The sequence below is a fragment of the Nyctereutes procyonoides genome, unplaced genomic scaffold (genome assembly GCF_905146905.1).
Source record: "Nyctereutes procyonoides isolate TBG_1078 unplaced genomic scaffold, NYPRO_anot_genome, whole genome shotgun sequence".
In the NCBI taxonomy this organism is placed as follows: domain Eukaryota; kingdom Metazoa; phylum Chordata; class Mammalia; order Carnivora; family Canidae; genus Nyctereutes; species Nyctereutes procyonoides.
In genome coordinates this window covers 49,970,708-49,997,220 of record NW_026575140.1, presented here as the reverse complement: position 1 = coordinate 49,997,220, position 26,513 = coordinate 49,970,708, and the positions used below count along the sequence as shown (strand labels likewise).

Genomic DNA, 26,513 nt, shown 5'->3' with positions numbered 1-26,513 from the left:
TAGATAAACATGTTAACATTTATAAAGACTGATCATAAAGTAGGTCATTCACTAAGGAATTCTCAATAAGTCTTTAAAAACCAGTATTACAGAAGTCACATGTAATGACCAGAGAGGGATTCAATTCTAAATCAACAATAAAAAGGCTATACAATGATTCTTGTTCTGCTAGCTATGTCCTATAAAGTTACTGCAAACACTTGAAATAGTCAATACTGCATCATTTTTCCTAGGGGAAATAAAGGCTTTGGTTCTTAAGAGCCTCTGGTGTTAACATTTTCATCAGCTGATGAACACATAATCGTGTTTTATGTGTGTTTCTGTTTAAAGATGCTTTATTTAATATTATGTTATTGATTCGTTAACACCAAATACACAACCAACAGGGCTATAACTCATGCATGAATGAAGCTTATTTAACACACATACTTTCTCTGTAAGTGCCCTAGACAGCACTTGAATGGCATCCTTAGAGGACATTTTATTTAATTTTTTTAAGACTTTATTTATTTATTCCTGAGAGACTCAGAGAGAGAGAGGCAGAGACACAGGTAGAGGGAGAAGCAGGCTCCTCTCAGGGAGCCCAATGTAGTACTCGAACCCTGGACCTGGGATCATGCCAAGTGATGCTCAACCACTGAACCACCTAGGCATCCCCTTAGAGAACATTTTAAACAGTAAAATCACCAACAAAAAGCCCCAAAATGAGAACAATGGGGCACCAAATATACTGAGGAAAGGATACTTGTTTATTGTATGAGAGCTGAAACAAGGCAGAGATTTCAACCTCAGTTGAAAACCTGGGTGAGTGCATCATTGGCAACTTAAAACTTTTCACTGCCCTGAAAATACACATGTCCACAGATGACTGCAAAAGTACCATATTAATTTTGGGGTTACAAGTAAATTTTAGCATGTTGGTGCATTTGAAAATATGGAACCTGTGGATAATGAGGATTGACTGTATTATATACACACATAGGCATGTACAAACTTTAAAATATACCCTTAAAAACCTCATGTATTAAAGAGGAACTCACAACAGAAACTATACATTATTTAAAACTGAGTGACAGTGGGAGAAGTACATATCAAAATTTGTTGGGTGCAGCTAACAGAATACTTCAAGGGAAATTAATAGTATTAAAGTATATATATATTTTTAGTATAAAGTATATTTTTAAAAAATGATTGAAAGTGGAAAAAAAAGCTAACCTTTTCAGTCCAAGAAATTAAAAAAAAAAACAATGTAAAACATGAGTAAAGTAGGACAAAAAATAAAGAACAGAAATGAATGAACTATCAAATAAAACAAAGGAGAATTCATGTTTTTGGTCAGTGTTGCATGCTCAGTATCTAGCAAAGTGCCTCTTGGTAGGTATAAATGTTTATTGCAGACAGTTCAAAAAATAAAGCTAAGCAAATATTATTATTATTTAAAAAATTATTATCCTGAGTTCTCTTAGCTTTACTCATTGCTATACTTCTCTCTCTGGTAGACTTAAGTTAATTGTGGGGGGGGGGGGGGGGTCACACCTGAAGACAGATTAAAGCAATTCTCCTTAATTGCCTGCTCCCTACTCCATGGTTTTCAGAATCACCCGCCCCACCGACAGCTAAGAGATTTCACTATGAGAGCTTCATTGGGCCTGACATTTCCTCAATAGGCAAATAGGCCTCTAGTGTTCTATCGTATTGGCTCTTTACAGAGGTTCCTGGCAGGTCTGAGTTCCTCTTAGACTCAAGCTGTGTGGCAAACATTCATACAGTAGAATGCAGGCACCCATTACAATCCTAATGCATAATGACATAGAAGAAAATGGTCATAATGTTGTTAGAACAGGTTTTAAATAGTAGGCACTGTGTGAGCCCATTAAAATACATAATATTCTTTATAGAGAAGGTATGTGTTCACATGGATTATCTCTGAGTGATGGCATTCTGGGTAATTTTTATTAATTATCTTTATTTTCTTCTTGATGCTTTTATATAAAATCCTTTGATATGTTCTACAATGAGCATATTTTTTTACTTAAAAAAAAAAGCATGAAAAAAAAAAGCATGTATATGGGACACCTGAGTGACTCAGCGGTTGAGTGTCTGCCTTCGGCTCAGGGCGTGATCCAAGGTTGGGATGGAGTCCCACAATGGGCTCCCTGCAAGGAGCCTGCTTCTCCCTCTGCCTTATGCCTCTGTCTCTCTCTCTCTGTGTCTCTCATGAATAAATAAATAAAACCTTAAAAAAAAGCATGTGTTATTTTTATGACCAGAAAAAAAACGGTGAAAGTCCTTGATAATCTATGACCGCCAAGGTCTAGCTGGATAGTCCTAACACTCAAATGCTGAACTGCTATGGAAGGTCTTCCATTAGGGGTTGTGAGGGACCACAGGGTCTGGGACACAGATCTAGAGGAAAGGTGTCCAGGAATTCACAATCCTTACCTTGGCCTGTGCCACTTCTTTGCTGGTGAGCACAAAGAGGACATCCTGCCTACGAAGCAGAGTAAAGGGCAGGTCCAGAAGGGAGATATACTTGCGTAACACATTCACTGACTGAAGCGTGAGCACGGAGCACCCTGGTTGGGGGGGAGGGGGGGATGAGAGGAGAGAAGTGAAGGGTCTTATTGCTTCCAGGCAGATTTTCCTGGAGCACCCTACTGCTGCCTTGGGGCTCAGGGCAGGGCAGGACTGTGGCCATGGAGTTGCCAGATGACTCTGTAGCACCAACACTACTCTTTGCCCATCATTCTCACAGATAGGAAGAGTGAAGGGCCACAGAATACCTGGCAGGCTGCCCTCTACTCACAACATGCCCCAGTAAGATAAGGTTGGTTCTAGAGGTTGGAAATGGGCTAACTCAAAGCCAAGGGAAAGGTGATGAAGACCAGAATTTCTGGATTAGGAGGTAAGAGATCTAGACCTCACGGACTTGGGAAAGTCCCAGTCAGCTCTTTGACACTCAGTTTTCTCATCTGTAAAATGGTGTTGACAGAGTAGCAGCCTGTCTCAGAGGTTTGAAATAAAAATCAAATGAACTACAGTCATGTTTCAAAGACTTCACAACCTGGTAAGCTCAGCCTACTGACAAAGAGCACACTCCACTGTGTTTTCATTTGCTTCATCTTCATATCACTCCTGAGGGATGTATATTATTCCCGTTGACAGACCAGAAACTGGCCCAGTTAAGCATCAGTGTCACATAGTAAATGGCCACGTAGGGTCAAACACCTTCTAACTCAAGCAGATTAACTCATTAAGCACCCATCAGCCATTTACAGCCTAGCTAAGTAACTGGGGGCTGGGATGTGAGTTTAGATGGACAGGCTAAAGGAACACTGGAAGTGAAAAAGACCTACCTGGGGAGAGAGCTAGACAGATGAGTGGGTAGGGCCTGGTGTCATGGTTAATTTCATGTGTCAACTTGACTGGGTCACAGGGTACCCAGATATTTGGCTGAACATTATTTCTGGATATGCTTACAAGGGTGTTTTTGGATGAGACTAGCATTTAAATCAGTGGACTCAAGAAAACAGATTGCCTTCCCCAGTGTAGGTGGGCATGATCCAATTCACTGAGGGCCTGAATAGGAGAATAGGTGGAAGAAAAGAGAATTTGTTCTTTTCTGCCTGTTGAGCTGAAATACTGGTCATCTCCTGCCCTTGGACTTACACCACTGGCTCTCCTGCTTCTCAGGCCTTTGGACCCAGGCTGACTTATGCCACCAGCTTTCCTGGGTTCGCAGCTTACAGACCGCAGACTGTGGGACTTCTCAGCCTCTGTACTTGCATGAGCCAAGTCCTTGTAATAAGTATCTTTTATATATGTATCTCCTATTGGTTCTGTTTTTCTAACACATCTGGCCTCCCCTCACACCAGAGACTGCCTGGCTGGCAGGGCACTTCACAATGGATACAACCTGGATTTAAGGCCTGAGGACCCACACTGACAGACACAGTGTGCTGGGTAAGGAAGAGTATGGCCCAGCCTCCCGAGCCCCACCTTTGCTCATCCTAGGGCAGTTCTCTATATATTTATAAATTTCACCCAATATGTTTCTTAGATAGTAACTAGCAGACTTTTACAAAAGGGACAACTTACCTTTAGGTAACCTCCCTTCTGAGTGCAGGGTCCTGGAAGAGGAAAGGACAGGATTGAGAGGGAGCAAGAATTCTTTTGCAGTTAACAGAAAGAGCCTTTGGAGTATAGGGGTCAAGGGCAGGCCTCCCCAACATGGGTCACAATGGCAGATAGATTACCTTGAGTTAACAGCCATCAAAACCCAGCAAATTAAAACAAAACAAAACAAAACAAACAAAAAAACCCCAGCAAATTCAGAGTTGCTTAACATCCCCCACCCCCCCAACCACCACCTAAATTTACATTAGAAAGAGGGTCTGTACCAGGAAGAGAACTAGTCACAGAGATATCTTTTTACCTAAAAAACTTATCTGCAAAACAGGGCCACCTCTGTTTTCCAAGCATCTCAACTTCCTGCGAATGGTCTTCCTCTCCTTTGTACCCTCAGACTCCTACCCTGCTCTGGAGCTCAGGATGACCTACAGGCCTCCTGTTGCCTGACAGTCTTTGGAGTTTCCTGTTTGTGTGGATTCCCCATAGGACAAAATTAAATTTGATTTTCTCCAGTTAATCATGGAAATGTAATTCTTAGTCTAGCTAGAAGAATCTTGGACAGAGGAAAATTTCTTCCTCCCCAACAATAGTAAGGCCTGCCACATTCTATGATCCCTCTATAGGTTTCTGGGATTCCATACCTCTGGCCATAGCTGAAGAGACCAGGGTGAACATCTTCTCCAAGGTCAGCCAATCTGGAGGCTGACCAATGGTTATGAAGTACCCTGGCCCAAGCTTTACCTATTAGAGATGAAGGTAACTGTGATGAACTCTTCAAAGGTTTTCTTTTTTGAAATTGTAATATTAGTGTAACAGGAGACTAATTAAAAATATTAACTGATATTTCTCCCCTAATAGTTCTTTCTCCTTTTCAACCTCCCCTGCTCCCACCTTCTGATAGTGAAGGCCATTCTGCACTCCCTGCCTTAAAGGAAGGTGAGGCCAGTCCAACAGCAATGAACTCAAAATTGCTTGCCTGTTTCTGTTTAAAAGCGAAGGGATGGAGAAAGATGAGATAAGTGGCCCCACCCCACCACCAACACACATACAATGTACACATATGAAATGGATTCCAGTTCTACTTCTGCCATTATTCAGCCTGGCAGTACTTGGAAAACCACTTCACTTCCTCAGTTAAATCAGGTGACTGGACTTAATGGTAGGTGAGATCATTTCCAACTTTACATATTTCACTGCTCTGGTCTGAGAATGTTGGGCATGTTTAGAAGGTTATAAAGTAAGTACTTCACTTCAAATTCTCCTTTCCCTTCCCCAGTGGCTAGGCCAGGCCCACTGCTCCACCACTCATAATGCCCAGGAGAAGTACTTCTCTAGAGGGCAGGAAACACAGTATATATTTGCATATAGTAAGCCCCTCAATATCTTTGAAATGCATTTCTTTTACTAGTAAAATACAGATGTCTATCGGTAAAATAGGGTGGCTATGAAGAACAAAACTTTTCCTATTACATATGTGTATCTTCCTTCTCTAAAGAAAGACTTGATACAGTGTACAAAATGTACAATGGAAAGTAACAAAATAAATTAGAATAATAGGAGGAAAAAGAAGATGAAGCCAAGAGGCACACTGATTTACAAAAGTCAGTCGTTCAGATTTCCCACATGTGCTACAAGGGATTGTGAATTTGGCCCTAAAGCTCTCTGGCCAAACCAAAAAGAAATAAAATGTTACTCCATGGGGAAAAAAACCCTCAGGTGTTGAGGAGACTATATATATATATATATATATATATATATATATATAATAATAAGACAACTTACAAAGAATTTCTCACACAGAGGGTGTTGAGATGTAGTGAGCAATGTGGCCAACACTGGCTCTCTGTAACTCAGTGGTCAGGTCCAGGGGAGCTCAGATGGTGGGTGGGGAAGTGCTTTTCAACCATCTGCCCTGGGGCACCTGCGTGGTTCAGTGGTTGAGCGTCTGCCCCCAGGTCTGATCCTGGGGTCCCACATCAGGTGTCCGGCATCAGGCTCACCCCAGGGAGCCTGTTTATTCCTCTGCCTGTCTCTGTGTTTCTCATGAATAAATAAATATAATCTTAAAAAAAAAAGAAAAAAGAAACCATCCACCCTGAACAAATGAACAGACCCTCTTCCGCCTCACACAGAGTCATACCTCATGGCTGCATACAGAGCAATGTGATTGCTGTGACCACTTACTCCCCCTTCATCGAAAGTCACCACCTGTAGAGAAACACAGGGTGATCACTCATGCTTTCTCTGCCTCAGTTGCAAGGTAGCCATCCCCATCCCCTTGGCAAGAAAAGGAGCGCGCAGAACCCTGAAAGGTTTCCAATTCTGCATACATCTGAACTCACTTTGGAGCAGATCAGTGGTGTGTAACCATTGCACTGGCCAGTTGTGTGGAGACTGTTTGCATGGATTTTACTGTTTACTCTTGTTCCAGGCCAGTGGAGCAGAGTGGAATTCACCCATGATAGGGACCTGGGTTCAGAATATTTTTGTTTCTTATCTGTTTGGCCATTTATTAGCACATTTAGTTTTTCTGGCTGGCTGCTGTGTGAATTTTGTTCTTGTAGATGCTGCTTGATTTATTTGGCTTCTTTTCCTTGTGCCATGGACAAGGAAAGACGGGAGGCTTTGAGGGACATTATCCACCATGCCCTGGGGTTAAAATCACAGAAGTCTATTTACTCCTGGACTGCCTCTGTATCATCTACTTACTAATGATAAGCTTAGTCTAGGTTCCAACATTTCATTTCTGCACAGATGGAATAAAAAAAAAAAACCAAATAAGTTTGGATAATAATTGTGCTATCTCAAATAATAAAAGAAATATAGAAAAGAGAACAGGGACTCAGAAAAAGGAACAGGAGTGGTTGGTTAGGGGTAGTAGAAAGAGGCAAACTGTCCCCAAGGAAAGAGGGTGGCCATGCAGGATGGACCAAAGGGACCAGGACCAGGATTGGTATAGGATGAGAAGGGCTTCCCTATTGGTCTATTTTAAATCATAAAACGTTGACTTCACATAGAGAGAACTCTCTGTAACAGTAAGAGGAACTAGCCTTTATTGAGCACAGGTAGGGGGTAGGAGGCTGTAGTTTATTTTATTTTTTTTAATTTATTTATGATAGTCACACAGAGAAAGAGAGAGGCAGAGACACAGGCAGAAGCAGGCTCCATGCACCGGGAGCCCGACGTGGGATTCGATCCCGGGTCTCCAGGATCGCGCCCTGGGCCAAAGGCAGGCGCCAAACCGCTGCGCCATCCAGGGATCCCAGGAGGCTGTAGTTTAAAAGAAAATTTAGGGATCCCTGGGTGGCGCAGTGGTTTGGCGCCTGCCTTTGGCCCAGGGCGCAATCCTGGAGAGAGACCCGGAATCGAATCCCACATCGGGCTCCCGGTGCATGGAGCCTGCTTCTCCCTCTGCCTGTGTCTCTGCCTCTCTCTCTCTCTGACTATCATAAATAAATAAAAAAAATTTTAAAAAAAATAAATAAAAGAAAATTTAAAGCCCTGTCAACAATCCTGATTCAAACAAGCCGTAAACTCAGGTCATGATCCCAGAGTCCTGGGATCAAGCCCCACATCAGGCTCCCTGCTCAGCAGGGAGTCTGCTTCTCCCTCTCCCTCTGCCTCTCCCCCTGCTTGTGCGCTCACTCTCCCTCTCAAATAAATAAAATCTTAAAAAAAAAGCAAGCCGTAAAAATAAGCACAAAATAAAAAACATATTTATGAGATGAGACTATTGGAAATGTAAACACCGATATTAAGGAATTGTGAATTTCTAGGCATGAAAATAGCATTATAGTTATGTTAATAAGGACTCAATGCCAAGGATTTACTTCAAAATAATACAGGATGGGGGGAGATGAACAGGCGTTTAAATGAAACTAATATTGACTATGAGTTAATAATTATAGGAGCCGAGTGATAGGAACATGGAAGTTCATTAAACTAAGTCTCTCTACAGTTGCAGGCTAGAAGTTCTCCCTAATGGAATATTAATTTAAAGAAAAAAGAGTTAAAGACTTATAAAAAGTAAACCATGAACACATGTCATTATACATTTGTCAAAGCCCATAGAATGTACAGCACCAAAAGTGGACCCTCATGTATGGACTTGGGGTGACAATGTGTCAGTGTTGCTTCATTAACTGTAAAAAATTGTGGTGGGCGAGGGGTTTGTGTGTACTTTCTGCTTAACTTTGCTGTGAATCTAAAACTCTAAAAACTACAGCCTCTTAAAAAATATAAACCATGGGGCACCTGGTTGGCTCAGTCCATAGAGCATGAACTCTTAATCTCAGGGTCATGAATTCAAGTCTGGACATGGAGCCTACTTTAAAAACAAAACAAAACATAAAACTGTGTAACTCAAGGACCTTGTTCTGATCCCACTGTTCCATTCAACACAGGGTTGACAGGACTTTACCCTTATCTTGGACCTTACTTAACCCCAGCCATTGGGCAATCACAGAACTTGACTACTGAAGTTATTTCGAGGTTTAATGCGTCGGTCATTTCGCTTGCGAGATCAGAAAACTAACACTTGCTCTGCTTTCCTCACGGGGTTGAGGTGAAGACAAAAGAGCACCATGTGGAAGTGCTTACGAATGTGTAGATACAACAGGAAAGGCTGGAGCATCTCAACTCCAAGTGCACTGCCATCAGTAGAGCATGACAATGTGGCCAGTGATCACCCTGGGGGTGCTAGAGAGCATTCCCTAGCTTAGGAGGGGTTTGGGGCCGGTGGAGATTGGCTCAATTGCTTCCTGCTCAGTAGGGACTCTGCTTCTCCCTCTTCCTCAGCCCCTCCCCACTCCTTGTTCTGTCTCTCTCTCTCAAATAAATAAAATCTTTAGAAAAAAAAATGAAATTTTACCCAGACCCCAATGAACAGGACTAATGATGGGGCTACTCTGGTTGCTCTGGTTTCTCTAAGATGGTGGTTCTCAACGGGGAGCAATTTTGCCCCATGGCCATCTGGCAATGTCTGTAGATATAAATATATATATATATGTGTATATATACACATATATATACACATATATATATATATTTTTTGGTCTGTAGATATATTTGCTGTGATGACTGAGGGGTGTTGCCACTGGGTAGAGAGGCGGGCTGTCAGTGGGGAGAGGCCAGGGATTATGCTTGCTATGTATTGTACAATGTACAGGACAGTCCTCCACAGCACACAGTGACGGGAGCCCAAATGTCACAGCGCCCTAATGGAGCAGGGACTACCTGTGTTTGGTTCACGGCTATATGGCTAGTTCACAGCAAGCAGTAACTTATCACGTAGCAAGTGCTCAATAAATATTTGTTGAATGAAAAAGGTCGGGGTAGGGGTTGGCTGCTTTCTGTAGGGGGCAGCATTATACTTTTCAAAGCCCTGTCCTGGCAGCTGTTCCACATCGTTCTCCCAGTGCTCCTGCAGTGAGCAGGACAGAGAGCTCAGCAAGCAAATGGCAGGCTGGGACCAGCTAGCACCGTTTCCTTCCATCACAGTGCGCTAACGACTGCAGAGCCAGCTTTTGGCTTGGATAAAGGAGAGGTTTTGGTATTATCCCAGCATGGCCCAGGTGAGAATCTATCTTCCCATGCCTTAGCTCTTGGTCCTCACTTCTGCTTCCCTGTTGGTGCTTTGTCTTCTCTAATTGTGGAGCCAAGGGGCACTTGGGTGGCTCAGTCAGTTAAGTGTCTGCCTTTGACTCAGGTCATGATGCTGGGGTCCTGGGACTGAGTCCCTCTTTGGGCTCCCTGCTCAGTTGGGAGTCTGCTTGTCATTCTGCCCCTCCCCACCACTCTTGCTCATTCTTTCTCTGTCTTTCTTTCACAAAAATAAATAAATAAAATCTTTAATTGTTCAGCCAATACTTCCAGTTTGGAGGGGGCACTTGGGCCCTCTGATTCTGCTATCAAGTGACTTCTCACCTGTCCACTATTAAGCCCTCGTCCCTGGCCTGGCAGGGCCTGTGGGACTGTGAGAAAGTACATTTCACTGTATTGTGGAGGCTGGGGGGAACCCATACTTAGCGTAATTATGGCCATTTATGTCCACACTGGCAATGATGTTAGCATGGCTTTATATTCCTACCATTGCACTAAGTGCAGGCCAGGAAAATTATTCCTGACTGCATTGTGATAGCTTGAGAGTTTCCTTATTAACAGCAAGGTGTGTTAAAGAGCTGCTTTACAATGATTTCCTTGGGGCACCCGGGTGGCTCATTCAGTTGAGTGTCTGCCTTTGGCTGGGGTCATGATCCCATGGTCGTGGGATCAAGTCCTGTGTCCGGCTCCTGGCTCAGTAGGAGATCAGCTTCTCCCTCTCCTTCTCCCCTCTCCTGATTCATGCTCTCTCTCAAATAAATAAAATCTTCTAAAAGTAAGTAAATGATTTCCTTATTTACAGAAATTAAATCAATTGGATTGTCCTGACAATAAAGGCCTCTCACTCGCTGGAATGAATATGAGCACCTCAGACAACAGGAAAGAGCTCTAGGCAGCCAGGTGGCAGTTAACAGTTTGGGCAGTTTGGGAATGAGACTGGTCTGGGGCCTGTTCTCGTTCTTGGGGATATAAAAGATGTCATGGCAGTCCTTGCCTTCATGGACCTTCTAGTCTAGTTTGTAAGACATGGTCTGTACTTCAAAGAATAAACAGCAACTTGCAGGATATATACCAAATACTGTAGGAATCCCAAAGAGGGCTGAAGAAGTCAGGGAAGGCTTTTTGGAGAAGGAGGTCTTGAGATGAGTCTGGCCCACAAATCACTTTACAGGGACACAAACTTGGGAGACTCCTTTTTTTTTTTTTTTTTTCCTTGGGAGACTCTTCTGAGAGCAAGAACAGCATGCAGAGCTGTCTGTGCCCTGAGACCCCTCCCTGGATGCTCAGAGCTGTGGCCAGCTGCAACATGGTTTAAGATAGAAACCTGGCCCCTTGGGGTGCCTGGGTGGCTCAGTTGGTTAAGCATCTGTCTTCTGCTTAGGTTATGATCTCAACATCCTGAGATCAAGCCCCGTGTGGGGTTCCCTGCTCAACGGGGAGTCTGCTTCTCCCTCTCCCTCTGCCCTTCCCCCCAGCTCATGCTTACTTGTGTACTCTCAAATAAATAAATAAAATCTTAAAAAAAAAAAAAAGAAAAGAAAGAAAGAAGCCTGGCCCCTTAACAAGGACCAATTCTGTTCACCAGTGTGCAGTATGTAAGGGCCAGATCAAAGAGAGCCGAGTTCATAAAGACAGGAGTTTATCTCACAAGTTCCTGGGAAAATCAACTGCTGTATGCACTGAAATAGGGGAAGAGAGTATTTGAGGACCAGTCCTGGGGAAGCCACTCCTTTAGTAAAACAGGGTATCAAGGGGCTTGGCAGCACACTTCAAGGACCTCATTGTGGTATTTCAGGCTGGCCTCCAACACCAGCTTTATCTCCCCATCTGGGCTGTGGAGTCCTGATGAGTCTGGCTTGCATGGGCTGGGCTGGGCTGGGCAATAGAATGAGGTCAGACCAGTCAGCAGGGCTGGGCCTTTGACTCCTAAGCCCATGGACCCTTCCCTCTGGCTTTCAGACTCAGATCCTCTTGGAAAGTAAAGCTGGGAGGCGTGAGGCTGCAAGCTGTTGGTGGCCATTTTTCCAGCCAGGAGAAAGAATGAAGCCAGAGCACAGAGCAAGATAGAGAATAGCCCTACCATGACCGGGGGGCCATCTTCATCTGTGCCTTTATGGGAATCCCAGTGAGCCACTTAGGTGCCCCTTTTGGCCTGTGGGGACTAAGTTTCAGTTGTGTTTCTGTCATGAGAAAACAAGATGGTGTTCAAGGAACATAAATAAACAAAAATATGTTAATACCAAAGAAGAAAAAAAGAAAGAAGAAAGAAAAGCTACATGAAATATGCCAAAAAGGAAAAAAACAAAACCAAGAACAGTTTGACCACTATGAAAGGAAAATTTGCTCTTTTTATTTTTATTTTTTTTATTTTTTTATTTTTTTGAAAATTTGCTCTTAAGAAAGGTCTAATAGGGCTGGCTGGCTGGCTCAGTGGGTAGAGCATGGGACTCTTGATCTCCGGATTGTAAGATGAAGCCTCACATTGGGTGTAGAGACTACTAAAAAAAAAAAAAAAAAAGGATCCCTGGGTGGCTCCTCAGCGGTTTAGCGCCTGCCTTCCGCCCAGGGCGTGATCCTGGAGACCTAGGATTGAGTCCCACATCGGGCTCCTTGCATGGAGCCTGCCTCTCCCTCTGCTTGTGTCTCTGTCTCTCTCTCTCTCTCTCTCTCTCTCTCTCATGAATAAATAAATAAAATCTTTTTAAAAAAAAGGGAAGATTTGGGCAGCCCGGGTGGCTCAGCAGTTTAGCGCCACCTTCAGCCCAGGGCGTGATCTTGGAGACCCAGGATGGAGTCCCACGTCGGGCTCCCTGTGTGGAGCCTGCTTCTCCCTCTGCCTGTGTCTCTGCCTCTCTCTCTCTCTCTCCTCTGTGTATTCTCATGAATTAAAAAAATCTTAAAAAAAAGGAAGATTTAATAAATCAGTTCACTCAGTGAATTTGGCACCGATAAAAGCCTAACATGTAGGGATCCCTGGGTGGCGCAGCGGTTTAGCGCCTGCCTTTGGCCCAGGGTGCGATCCTGGAGACCTGGGATCGAATCCCACATCAGGCTCCCTGCATGGAGTCTGCTTCTCCCTCTGCCTGTGTCTCTGCCTCTCTCTCTGTGACTATCATAAATAAATACAAATTTAAAAAAAAAAAGCCTAACATGCTTTCGTGTTACCGGGACTCATCAAAACTTACACCAAAAGATTAGGGCTTTAAGTGGTAGAACTTTAGGCATTAACCCATAAAGGATTATTATTGTCATTTTAGAGGTGGGCAGTAAGCCTTCTCAGCGGCCTTCACATCGACCACTGGCAAGGCTCAGTCCAGAGATGAGATGTGGGCTCCTACCTTTGTATAGCTCTGCAAGTAAATATGATTCTCCACTATTGCCCTATGACCAAAATGTTCTCACATGCAAAAGTGCATGTGAATTTTTTAAAAAGATTTATCCATTTATTTGAGAAAGAGAAAGAGCATGGGATGCACGAGTTGGGGGGAAGGACAGAGGGAGAAAGAGAGAGAGAATCTCAAGCAGACTCCATGCTCAGTGCAGAGCCTGACCTGGGGCTCAATCCCTGACCCCTGAGTGGAAACCAAGAGCTGGATGCTCAACCGCCTGAGCCACCCAGGCGCCCCTGTAGGACACGTGAATTTATCCTTGTGTTTTCTGGAGTGAGAAATTGAGGCTTAAAATCCCAGCTTCACTACTTGCTGACCTTGGGCAAGCTTCTCAGCCTCTGGAACCCCAAGTTTCCTCAATGTCAAATGAGAATTATAGTAACATTTGCCTCTTCCAGTTAAAATGGTCCCCTAAACGTGAAAATGCTTGGGAAAAGGTGAAGTTCTATACAAAGAGGAGTCATACCATGGGCTCCTGGGGCCCTGAGTTTTTAGATGGGAGGACAGAGGTTGGGGGTAGAGATGGTTAAGGAGGATGACACAATTTGTAAAAAACCTCTGCCTCCACCTGAGCCTGACAGTTTGGTTACACAGTCTCACAAAAGGTGTGTTTGTTCCTCTGGAGATTTGTTTATTTATTTATTTAAAGATTTTATTTATTTGAGAGTGAGCAAGAGAGAGAACAGAGGGAGAGAGAGAAGCAGACTCTCCACTGAGCAGAGAGCCCAAGGCATGGCTCAATCCTATGACCCTGGGATCATGACCTGAGGTGAAGGTAGACACTTAACCAACTGAGCTGGCCAGGCACCCCCCTCTATAAGTTTAAAAGAGAGCTCTAGGGGAGGGCAGCCATGTAAAGGTGTGACCAGGATCCCCAGCTTTGCATTTAGAGAGGGTGTCGCCTTACCAGGTTGATGCTGTTCATTTCTATGTGCTGGAGGAGGATGCTAGCCACACGCTCAGTGTCCCACTGCACACTTGGGTCATCTGGGAAGTCCCTGGAAGGAAGAAACACAACTGGAACACTTTTCTAATCAGGTGTGGACTTCTCCCTAAGGTCTGGTATGTGTGTGCCAATCCTGTGATAGGATCCACCCTTAAGGATTCAGATTTCAGGGAAAAGTGGTAAGACTTAGAAATGTGACACAACTAGAAATCAGCACACAACTCCACGCAACACACTCTTGGTGCTTTGTGCTGGCTGCTGAGGGGAGGAAACAGACACCGAAGAGACAAGGCTTTGATCTGAAGCTGGGGAGACGTGAGGGTAGGAACAAATGTGGACATACTGCAGAATGAAATGTATCTTTACAAGAATAATAAATTCTTGTAAGATTGAATAAATTTTTGTGTGCTTGAATAAAAAGCACAAAGCTATGTTACTTCATTTAACCTCATGAACATCTGGTGAAGGAGTCTTTGCAGATGAAGTTAGGTAGCCTGCTTGCAAGGTTGTTGGCACTGGATTCAAATCCAGGCTTCCTGACTATAGAGCCAAGATGTTCTAACCCTAGGGAGCCGGTGACATCCTCCAATGGGGCTGCACCACAGTGGGGCTGGTCTCAGGAGCAGAGGTCTCCAACTTATCTGTTTCCACTCGGCCACACCATAGACCTATCTTCTCCTATGTCTCTTTTTTTGTGCATCACTATGGCATTACCTAATATAAAGCCAGGCCTCAGTTTGACCTCAGTTTGAGGATATCATTGGTAGTCTTTTTATTTGTATATTTATTTATTAAATTTTTAAAATGTAATCTCTACCCCCAGAGTGGAGCTCAAACCCTTGACCCTGAGATCAAGAGTTGCATGCTCTCTGAACTGAGCCAGCCAGGCACCCCTATTCATAGTATTATAAATAGATTTCCATATCTCTCTCTCTTTGGCTCAGGTCCGGTGGCAACACGCACAAGGCTACTGAGAGGACACAGGCTCTCTTTGCTCCCCACCAGACAAGCTGCTCTAAACCTCCTTCTGGACAAAGACCATTGACTGACCCTCTTCAGATTCTGCTTAAAGGAGCATCACTGAAAGATTTTCAGCAGGAAAATGACATGAGCCTCAGCACTAAATAGTGCATTTATTCCCATTGCTTCATGGGCCACTTCTACCCACCCTCTAGGGTGCCTTCCAGAAAGGGCAGCTTTATGCTTTTCTAAGCATTGTCCTGCCAGCCATTCTATGCAGGTCTCATAATGCTCTTGCAGTGAGCAGGACAGACAGCTCAGCTGGTGGGGGAATGGATGGGGAGAAGCAAGATGTCCAGCCTTGTTCTCTGGAAATGGAGCCGAATATGGGGTGTAGAACATGACTAGCAGAGCGGAAGAGACCACTGGAGAAATATAAGAATCAGGGAAAATACTTTGGGGTGAAAACAGCTACATACAAGCTCCTGGCTGGGAGGGCCACATAAATGTATCAAGGCATCACTTGGGAATATGACTACACAGATAATATTCTCATGGATGGAGAAGCAGTCTAAGGGAAAGGGTAGGAGGATCATTGCTAAGTCTACTACTTCTCCCTTCTGAGAGCTGAAAGATGAATCCCTGAGTGGGAAAGCTCTTTGCCACCTTTCATTTATCTTCAGAGAAGTGGGATCTGCTATTCTAGGGCTCTTCACTTAGAGTGGGCTCAGGGGCAACTCCAAGCCATTCTGTCCCTGACTCCACCCTCTGACCATGGATAGGGAAGCAGATTATTTGGGGGCCTTTGGTATATAGATATCCCCTCTGGGCGCCTGGATGGCTCAGTCAGTTAAGTGTCTGCCTTCAGCTCAGGTCACGATCCCAGGGTCCTGGGATGGAGCCCCACGTCAGGCTCCCCGCTAAGCAGGGAGTCTGCTTCTTCCTCTTCCTCTCCCCTCCCCCCAAGTTGTGCTCTCTCTGAAACAAATGGGTAAAGTCTTAAAAAAAAAAAAAAAACCAAACCCATAATCTGGTGCATCTGATATGGGAGCACTGCTTTTGTGATCAGGTCCAAACTCCTCTTCAGAAGGCATTCAAGATTTTCCCCAATCTACCTCCCATTTTGATCCACTTCATTTCTCTTTATACGAGAGAGCAAATAGGGTAACACTTGAAAACTCTAAAGGGATATGTAAGCATCAAAGCAGTGGCTGCTATTGAAGCATTAGCCTAGACCCTTTCAAATAACAACAAAAAAACCCAACAAACAGAAATCCCCCAAGTCTCTTGCTCAGGAAGTCTCTTACAGAGCTCTTTGCTGATTGCCTACATTATTGGTCAACGGTTTCAAAGTGAGTTGTAGGCACTACTACTACCAGGAGATATATGAGATAATTCACTCAGGTAAAGCAAGAATTCACTAGATTGTCTACATTTTTCTATCTGTTTAAATTACTACTTTGCAGCTATTTTTATAAGGTTTCATATTCTTTAGTAAATGTATGGAATCTCTACAGTTTATTTTACTAGTGTTTTCCATCTTATTTAATTTTTTTTTAAAAAAAGATTTTATTCATTTGAGAGAAAGAGGAGAGCATGAGTAGGGTTGGGGAGGGGCAGAGGGAGAAGGAGAACCAGACTCCCCACAGAGCAGGGAACTTGATCTCAGGACCTGGGGATCATGACCTGAGCCAAAAGCAGATGCTTAACCATCTGAACCACTCAGGTGCCCCCATATATTTCACTCTTGATTCTCCCACCTATTGTAAATTCCCTGATGACTAGATGTTACGTTAACCATTTAATGGTCAGGGTTCAGCTAGGAAAATGGAAACTGTCAGTTGTGTCAGAAGGAATTTCATACAGGGAACTGTTTACCCAATTGAAGGGAAGAGCTGAGAGGCCAAACATGGAACAATGAATCAATGCAGAGATTGGCAACAACAAGGAGACATTAGCTTTTGCAGGATGGGACCGCAGAGCTATGGGATGGTGATGATGGTGGTATGGATACAGAATGGCAGGAACTGGGGTCACAGAAAACAAGGTGGAGGGCGGGGGGAGGGGAATACTCTGGTTTTCCCTCCTTCTGCCTACCAGTTTCCTATCTCTGCTGCCTATTGATCAAACCTATTGAGACATCAATTGGCAAGAGAGCCTGAAAATGTACTTTGCATGGCACAGAGCAAAGCCATAAAGTGTCTGCAAGGTCTTGCTTGCAGCAGATGTCCAATGGATATTTACTTTCAATAGCTGGTCAATCCTGACCCCAAACCTTCAAAAGACAGCAGCAGTCTGGCCCCTTGCCCCTCAGTGTGAGGAGTCTAGTTTTCCAGTCTTATGGGAATGCAGTAGCTACTAGTTGCTTTGATATAGAAGGGAGTGGGGAACACCATAGGGAGGACGTGGAGTCCACAGCTGGGCAAGCAGGATTCAAGGCTCAGGGAAGGGATATGTGGGGTTGGCAGTCAGCTCTACCCCAGAAGCCCAAGGACAGAGACTGCACATGATTACAGCGGTCCAGTGTTATCGGGAGGCAATGTGATGTGGGAGAGGGATAATTAGGTGGGAGGACAGAACACCTAAGTTCTAGTTCCCTGCTCACTGTGTGATGGCGGGGGTGGATGGTTAGGGAGGTGAAGGGGCAAGCTGCATCACCAACCCCTCTGAGGGCCTTTCCAGCTCTGAAATCTCAGATTGCATGCTGTAAGCAATTTCTGAGCAATTTCTAATTTTAAAACACTGATCATGGATGGTAGTTTTTAGGACAAAGGAGAGGTCTTGGAGGGGAAATAGCACCAGGGTGGTCAAAACCAGGCTCCTGGGATTCTGCTCCCGCTACTCTCTCAGCACTGAGTCAAGCTCCCAGTATTTATTGCCGACCTGTTATATTTCAGTATTTGTCCACTGCTGTGTACCTTGTACTTAGAATGCACTTATCTGGTAAAGTGTAGGCACTCATTAAATGTTGCTTTTCCCTTTTATTTCCTAATGTTTTCCTTACCATTTCTTAAGAGAGGGAGGAATTATTCATCATTATCAGGGATGACAGATTGATTTTAGCCTAGTGTCATTCAGTAGCTGCTGATCTGGGACCCCGTAGAAGGGCTGAGCATACACAGATGTTGTCTCCAACATGTCATGTGTTACCTTGCTCAGAGTCTGTGATGGAATTCTGACATGACCAGCATTCTCAGAGAGATGAGAACATCAAAGTTAGGAAAACAGAGCCTTCTGCTCTGATGTCCCTGGAATTCTCCCTTCATGTGGAATGCCTACCTCTGCCCTCTGCCCTCTCATAACTTGAGATTCCTCTCTCCCCTTCTTTCCACCCTGCCTAATCTAACATATCTTTAGAGCCTTGCTTTAGTGCTGCCTCTTCCATGAAATCTTCTAGAAGGGGTTTGTGGCCAACTACAGAGTTTAGAGGGCATAGCCCCTAAGACTGCCCTCATTTGTTTGTTTCTTTTTTTAAAAAGAAGATTTTAGGGGGACGCCTGGCTTAGTGCCACCTTCAGCCCAGGGTGTGATCCTGGAGTCCCGGGATGGAGTCCCACATTGGGCTCCCTGCGAGGAGCCTTCTTCTCCTTGTGTCTCTGCCTCTCTCATGAATAAATAAATAAAATCTTTAAAAAAAAATAAGATTTTATTTTGGGGGCACCTGGGTGACTCAGTAGTTAAGCATCTGCCTTTGGCTCAGGGCATGATCCCAGGGTCCTGGGATCGAGTCCTGCATTGGGCTCCCTGCAGGGAGCCTGCTTCTCCCTCTGCCTATGTCTCTGCCTCTCTCTGTGTGTCTCTCATGAATAAATAAATAAATAAAATATTTTAAAAATATATTTTATTTTTAAGTAATCTCTATACTCAATGTGGGGCTCAACTCAAAACACTGAGATCAAGAGTCACATACTCTACAAATCAGCCACTCCAATTACCCTCATTTCTGATACTGATGGCAAATTCAGGGGTTCCCAAAGCCACCCTCGAGTCTGATAAATTGCTAGAAGGACTCACAGAACTCACTGAAAGCTATATTATGTACAGTTATAGTTTTTAAAAAAGATTTCATTTATTTATTTGAGATAGAGTGAGCAAGAGAGAGGAGCAGGCAGAGGCAGAGGGAGAAGCAGACTCCCCACTGAGCAGGGAGCCTGATGTGGGGTTCGATTCCAGGGCCCTGGGATCATGACTTGAGCCTTAGGCAGATGCCTAACCCACTGAACCACCCAGGCGCCCCTACAATTATGGTTTTTTACAGGGAAAGGATACAGATTAAATCAGCCAAAGGAAGAGATGCATAGGACAGTGTGAGAAGGTTCTAAATGTGAACAATCTACTGTTTTCTCCCTGTGAGGTGAGGACACATTATTCTGGCAGCATTGAAGGGTGACAATACACATGGAGTACTACCAACCAGGGAAGCTGGTTGGAGCTTTGGTGTTCAATTACTTAGGCATAATTGATTGATTGGTTGTCCATGTGGTTGATCTCAGCCTCCAAGTAGACTGACACTACATGGCCCAAAGCCCTGACCCTAAAACCTCAAAGATAACTGCTATTGGGTTTGACACAGATTACTTCACAGAAGCCAAGGGCAAAGGCCAGATCTCTTTGAGCAAAGCCAATTTTTTTTTTATGGTGAAAAATTTATATTTAGATTTATAGCTGGATGGACTCAGTTTAGATGATCCCAATTTTGTTGGCAACATTCAAAGCATCATAGTCAGGAGCTAGTCGAACATATGCTTTCTTCTCTCCATCAGGCCTGATCAAGGTGTTGACCTTGGCCACATCAATGTCATAGAGCTGCTTCACAGGCTGGTGCTTATTGGCCTTGACATCCACAATGAACACAAGTGTGTTGTCTTCTATTTTCTTCATGGCTGACGTCAAGGGGAACTTGATGATGGCATAGTGATCAAGCTTGTTTCTCCTGGGGGCGCTCTTTTGAGGATATTTGGGCTGCCTTCGGAGACTCAGGGTATTGGGTCGTCGGAGTGTAGGTGACCTGCGGATACTTTTTTGTGACTGTGCATGCCTTCTTTTTTTTTTTTTTAATTTTTTTAAATTTATTTTATGATAGTGAGAGAGAGAGAGAGAGAGAGAGAGAGAGAGAGAGAGAGAGAGAGGCAGAGACAGAGGGAGAAGCAGGCTCCATGCACCGGGAGCCCGACGTGGGATTCGATCCGGGGTCTCCAGAATCGTGCCCTGGGCCAAAGGCAGGCGCCAAACCGCTGCGCCACCCAGGGATCCCTGTGCATGCCTTTCAGCTCCGCTTTCTTAGCTTTCAAAGCTTTTGCTTTGGCTTTGGGAGGGGCAAGGGCTTCCTTCTTCGCCTTTGGCACCATCTTCGTGAAAGGGAGCAAAGCCAAATTCTTTTTTTTTTTTTTTAGAAGATTTTATTTATTTATTCATGAGAAACACAGAGAGGAGAGAGAGAGAGGCAGAGACACAGGCAGAGGGAGAAGCAGGGTCCATGCAGGGAGCCCGACGTGGGACTCGATCCCAGGTCTCCAGGATCGTGCCCTGGGCTGAAGGTGGTGCTAAACTGAGCCACCCAGGCTGCCCGCAAAGCCAAATTCTTTACCATAAACTTTCTTTACATTTAGGAGCTTATTGAACTTTCCTAACAACTATGGCCTGGATCACCCCTCTTAGCAGCTAATTAGATATAGCATTCTAGTATTCTCTATTGCTTTGTGTGTCTCCCTACCTACAGTCAAAATATGAGGATAGACCTGTATCTTGCTCTTCTATTTCTCATGTGGAACTTAGTACAACCCAAGTCAAAGAACAATTCACTTAAAAAAAAACACAATACTTAAATGAGCTTTGGCTAAGGGCAAGGAACTGTGTAAGGGGCTTAATAAGCACCAGCTGGTTGACATAAGTGGCCTCTATTTGGCTGAGCCAAAGCAGCTATACCAGCCTTTGTGGTTAGAACACACAAATAAGAAATTTGGAAGACAGCAACTTTATAAAACAGAGTAGGCACCCCCCAAAAATATATGAATTGTGTACAGGAGTAAGGCATCCCAGTAGGACTGCCTCTTCTCAAGACAAGGAAATATAAAAGTTGACCTTGGGAATCTTCAAACAGATACACAAGTGACTCTTTCAGACCAACTACCCGAGTTGTTCTTTGCCTGCAGTTCAACCCTAATCAACTCAAGGCTTGAGTCCAAGTCATAACATTTGCAGTTCCTTTCTCCTCTAATGGACTAACAATTCTGCCTTAGATAAACATGTTGGCAGGATGTAAACAGAAGTAAGTTAGCCCTTGGGCCCTTCCTTGAAGAGATAATAGGTGAATGACCTTTGCCCCAATTTTTCTCTGTCCTGTTCCTCTTCCTGCTTGTAGCCATGTTGGCCCATGAAGCAATCATGAAAGCCAGACACAACAGAGTAACAGAAAAGGAGAAGCGCAGTCCCAAGGACTTTGGAATGAAGGCAGTCCCAGTCCCAGATGGCATACCTCCTTGGATCAATTATTGTGGGATTTCTTTTCTTTTTTTTTGTAAGATTTCATTTATTTATTTGAGAGAGATAGAGAGCACAGCAGAGGGAGCAGCAGAGGACCAGGGAAAAGCAGGCTCTCCACAGAGCAGGGAGCCTGATGCAGGGCTTGATCCCAGAACTTTAGGACCATGACCCCAGGTGAAGGCAGGCACTCAACAGACTGAGCTACCCAGGTGCCCCTATTGTGGGTCTTCTGTATTTACCACATAATCAAATCCTGATTTAGATATGCCAAAATAAAAAAAAATAGATATGCCAAAATATATAAAGCCTCCACTTTACTGATTATTTAGGTTGTTTCCAGTTTTTATTTTTATAATGAATCTGTACCAAGCATCCCTATACATAACTTTTTTTTTTTTTTAAGTAGGTTCCACACTCAGCATGGGGCTTGAACTCATGCCCTGAGATCAAGAGTTGCGCACTCTACCAACTGAACCATCCAGGTGTCCCATACATAACTTTTTATATGCATCTCTCAATATTTCCTTGGGATAAAACTATAGAAATGTAATTTCTGAGTTAAAGGTGAAGTGAACATGTACAATCTCTCTCTTAAGAACTCTGTTATGAAGAGTATGTGGAAAGTGTGTTAACTCACAAGAAGTGCAGCATTAAGGGAATGTTTTGTGTGTGTGTGTTTTATTAAATAATCTCTACCTATACCCAACTTTGGGGTTGACCCTGAAATCAAAAGGAGCACTCTCTACCAACTGAGCCAGCCAGGCATCCCCAAGGGAGTGTTTTTAAAAAGGGCAGAGAGAGGGCAGCCTGGGTGGCTGGGTGGTTTAGCCCCGCCTTCAGCCCAGGGCCTGATCCTGGAGACCAGGGGTCCAGTCCCGCATCGGGCTCCCTGCATGGAGAGCTGCTTCTCCCTCTGCCTGTGTCTCTACCTCTCTGTTTCTCATGAATAAATGAATAAAATCTTAAAAAAAAAAAAGGCAGAGAGAGATTTGTGCATTTTATAGGCAGAAAGGAAAGACATACAACTATAACTCATAGCAAGAGTTCCCTTCTTCCTAAAAATCTCAGGTGTTTTTAAACCTACATTCTTATCCCTGAAAAGTTGGGTTTATTGGCAGCCCGGGTGGCTCAGCGGATTAGCACCGCCTTCGGCCCAGGGTGTGATCCTGGAGACGCAGGATCGAGTCCCACATCGGGCTCCCTGCATGGAGCCTGCTACTCCCTCTGCCTGTCTCTCTCTCTCTGTGTCTCTCATGAATAAATAAATAAAATCTTTAAAAAAAAAAGAAAAGTTGGGTTTATTTACTTCTTTTTATAGTTGTAAAGATGGGGCATCTGGGTAGCTCAACGGTTGAGCTCCTGCCTTTGGCTCAGGGCGTGATCCCAGGGTCCTGGTATTGAGTCCTGCATCAGGCTCCCTATGGGGCGCCTGCTTCTCCCTCTGCCTGTGTCTCTGCCTCTCTCTGTGTCTCTCATGAATAAATCAATAAATAAAATCTTAAAAAAACAAACAAACCCAGGCATCCTTTGTCTGTTTGTTTGTTTTTTAAACACCGGCATCCTAATAGCAGTTCCTTTGCTGCTTCTTCCTTCCCCCCAACCTAGATCTGTCCAGGCCCACCAGGAATGGCAATAAAGTTATGGAGCTTAGAATTCCTAGGAACTTCCTTTAATCATTAAGCAAGGTCCTTTAGGGTTTTTCCTGCGATCTTAAGGAGTCTGGAAATTTCTCAGATGCTAGCGCCTTTGGGTGAGTTTGCTAAGATGTGAAGTGAAGTCACTCTTTCTGGTGGAGACAGAGGGATACAGTGAACTGAAACCAAGTTTCTGGCTAGGGTTTGCCCAAGTAGAGTCCAGATGACAACTCTAAAGAATGGAGGATGAGGAAAAGCAGGGATTGCCATGATTGGTGGGTCTCTGTCCCTTCGGCAGAAGTGATAAAGCAGAGGCACTGAAGTGGCCGGCAAGTCACTCCTTGTCCCTAGGCTTTCTAATTTAGAGACCACTCCTCCCATCTGCGGCTCACATGAGTCAGTGAGTCAGGTGGTGTTTCCCAATAAGGAGTCAGCAGTCGGGATTTGGGAATTAGGATGGAACTTCCAAGGTCATTCATAGAGAAGTCTGAGAACTGCACAGAACATGAAAAAGGTCTGATTGTTGAAAGAAAACAGGCATTTTGGGCACCCGGGTGGCTCAGTGGTTGAGCATCTGCCTTTGGCTCAGGTCGTGATCCTGGGGTTCTGGGATGGAGTCCCTCATGGGGCTCCCCACAGGGAGCCTGCTTCTCCCTCTGCCTATGTCTCTGTCTCTTTCTGTCTCTCATGAATAAATAAATAAAATCTTTAAAAAAATAGGCATTTTTACAAAGCAAGAAATGTAAGCTGATATAAAACATAGTCTTCTGGGCAGCCCCGGTGGCGCAGCGGTTTAGCGCTGCCTGCAGCCCAGGGCGTGATCTGGAGACCCTGGATGGAGTCCCACGTCGGGCTCTCTGCATGGAGCCTGCTTCTCCCTCTGCCTGTGTCTCTGCCTCTCTCTCTCTCTCTCTGCATCTCTATGAATAAATAAATAAAATCTTTAAAAAAAAAAACCAAAAACATAGTCTTCTGATTTTTTCAGAAAGAATCCAAGAGATGTAAAATGAAAGCAGGGTGTCCGTGTGCAGAGCGTCTGTTAGAGTACCAGGGTGCCATTCTATCCTGTTCTACCCTTGCTGTAAAGAGCTTCAATTGCTGCATCTTAACAAGAAGGCAATTTGGCCATATGTGATTATCCATGCCTTCAGACCTTATCTTTCTAGAGGTTATAATTTCTAAGGAAATAATTAAAGAAATCTAAAAGTTAAAAATCAGCTCAGAGAGATCACGGTCACTGCAATTATAGGGGATAGAGTCTGCAGTTCTGCCATTCTGCCACCAGGGAGCGATTTCTCCAACTTCCTGAATTGTGGCTCATGAAAAATGCTAAAGATAACAGAGTTTTGGGGCATATTCAAAGTAAAAGCGGAGAAAGCGTCGATACACCCAAGGTAAGGAATGTTAATGCAAAACATTAACTTGAGAAAAAAACCCTCAAGTTATTAAACTTTAATTATGCTTCTGACTCCCTCAGCCTGAAAGAATGAGACTCCCATGAAAGAGGAATAGAAATGTATTTAGAGGAACTGAATTTTGAAAATACAACATTTCTGTGAGGAACTCTATATAAGGGCTCTGAATGTGTTCAGGTCTCCAGATATCCAGCCCAGGTCCGCAGGAAACAGAGCCTACCTAGGATGAAGGCCTAAGCAGGGACTTTACTGGGAACTGTGATCCATGGGAGAAGGACTGAGTGACCCAGAGAGGGAAGCAGGGAGAGAGGGACAGCAAACACGAGGATGGCCGTATGGCCGTATATCTGGACGCTGGCTGTGTGACCCCACAGGACTGTCTGAAAAGTTGTACAAAAAGCATCTTGGTACTGTCCATCCAGAAAGAAAAAGGCATAAGTATTTATCTCCATAGGTGTTATCTCTCCAGTATTTTGGGGCTGAGCCTAGTGGGGGTGAGCTTGGAGCTGCAGCCCAGCGGGAGGAGAGGAGATTTGCAGGGGGAAGGCCAGGGAAGGGGTGGGGCAGGAGGGAAGGAACCCCGCTGGGTAGCTTGCTCAGGGCACTGCCATCAAACAGTTCAGCTCCTGGAACACATGAAGTGCCTCATGGAGGTGAGGACCCTGTTTGGCCCAGGAGGCCCCTGGGGAGAAGGAGGTCAGTGTTTTGGAAGCTATCAAATGCAACAGGAAAGCCAGCTCTTGCCAATCTTTCAGTAGGATAACTACAAGCCTGGTGACCCCTTCCCTGGGTGTGTTTAGCAAACACAGCGTTAATACTGCTGGAAAATGCCCCTAGACCTCAGTGTTCAGTAAACAAGCCGGGCCTCCCAGCCTGTGCGGGTTCATAAAAATAATGTTTGTTTTCCTCCTGGCTGAATATCCTCAAACTCTGACCTTTCCTACACATTCTAATGACTCACCCTGGCTGGCACTCTCTACCGGCCCTGTCAAGAGTCATAGAAAGGCTCTGAAAATCTGTGGGTTGTCAGTCCCTGCAGTCAGAAGGTTCTGGCAAGGAAAGCTCCCCCCCCTTCCCTCCTCTCTCCAGGCTGGGAAAACGCGAGGGCCCAGGTCTTTCCTCCCCCAGACCCAGCCTTGCTACAGAGTCCCTGCGGCTGGAACTCCACCGAGGTTGGGTAATCGCTTATCTCTCTCTCTGAAAACCGAGCCCCACTTTTGCACACTGCACTCTGAACTTGAATACGGACGGAGGCGCCTCACACACCCTTATTTGGTCTTGCGGCTGGTACGGGCCGGAGCTGGAAGGTTCAGGCCGCCCCTCCCCCCCACCTCCGGCACATTTCTAAACTCGATTACTTCCTCTGTCATGCAAAGCGAGCAAAGGTCATTCAAGTTCAGTGCCCGCGCGGAGGCCCGCACAGAGCCTGGAAGATTACCTGGAGCCATGCAGTCCCAGGGGGCCTAGAGCTGCAAATACCGCCCCCAATGGGCCACTCTGGGAGGTCTCCGCTCCGGAGGCTGAGCTGGAGGCCGAGCTGGAGGCGGGGCTACCCAAGGCTGAGGAGGCCGGAGGTGTGAAAAGGAATTGCATCTATGCTGAAGGGAGTTGGAGAGGTGACATTCTAAAAGCTGGGCCCGGCAACTTCTGGGGGTGATTCGGGATCACCAATGACTAGCCTAGGATAAACAGAGAGGAAAAGAAACACAGGAGGAGGGACTTCTGGGTGGCTCAGCCCGTTGAGCGTCTGCCCTAGGCTGAGGTCATGATCTCAGGGTCCTGGGTTCGAGTTCTGTGTTGGGCTCCCTGCTGGGGGTGGGCGGGGCGGCTGCTTCTCCCTCTCCCCTGATCCTGCTCCCTCTCTCTCAAATAAATAAAATACATTAAAAAAAAAAAAAAGGCAACACGGGGGAAATGAGTACAGGGAGAAAGTAAAAGTCTAAGAAAAAAAAAA

At 44.9% G+C, this 26,513-nt stretch overlaps 1 protein-coding gene across 1 annotated transcript in view; it reads right to left on the bottom strand.

The window, feature by feature from the left end:
* PIGL (phosphatidylinositol glycan anchor biosynthesis class L) overlaps positions 1-26,513 on the bottom strand; it is an 86,681-nt gene that overhangs the window by 6,771 nt on the left and 53,397 nt on the right. Inside the window, exons 3-6 of the mRNA XM_055306441.1 lie at positions 14,029-14,119; positions 6,272-6,339; positions 4,099-4,130; positions 2,443-2,576 (exon numbers count right to left, since the gene is read on the bottom strand). Coding sequence (XP_055162416.1) covers positions 2,443-2,576; positions 4,099-4,130; positions 6,272-6,339; positions 14,029-14,119 — 325 coding nt within the window. The remainder of the gene's footprint in view (positions 1-2,442; positions 2,577-4,098; positions 4,131-6,271; positions 6,340-14,028; positions 14,120-26,513) is intronic.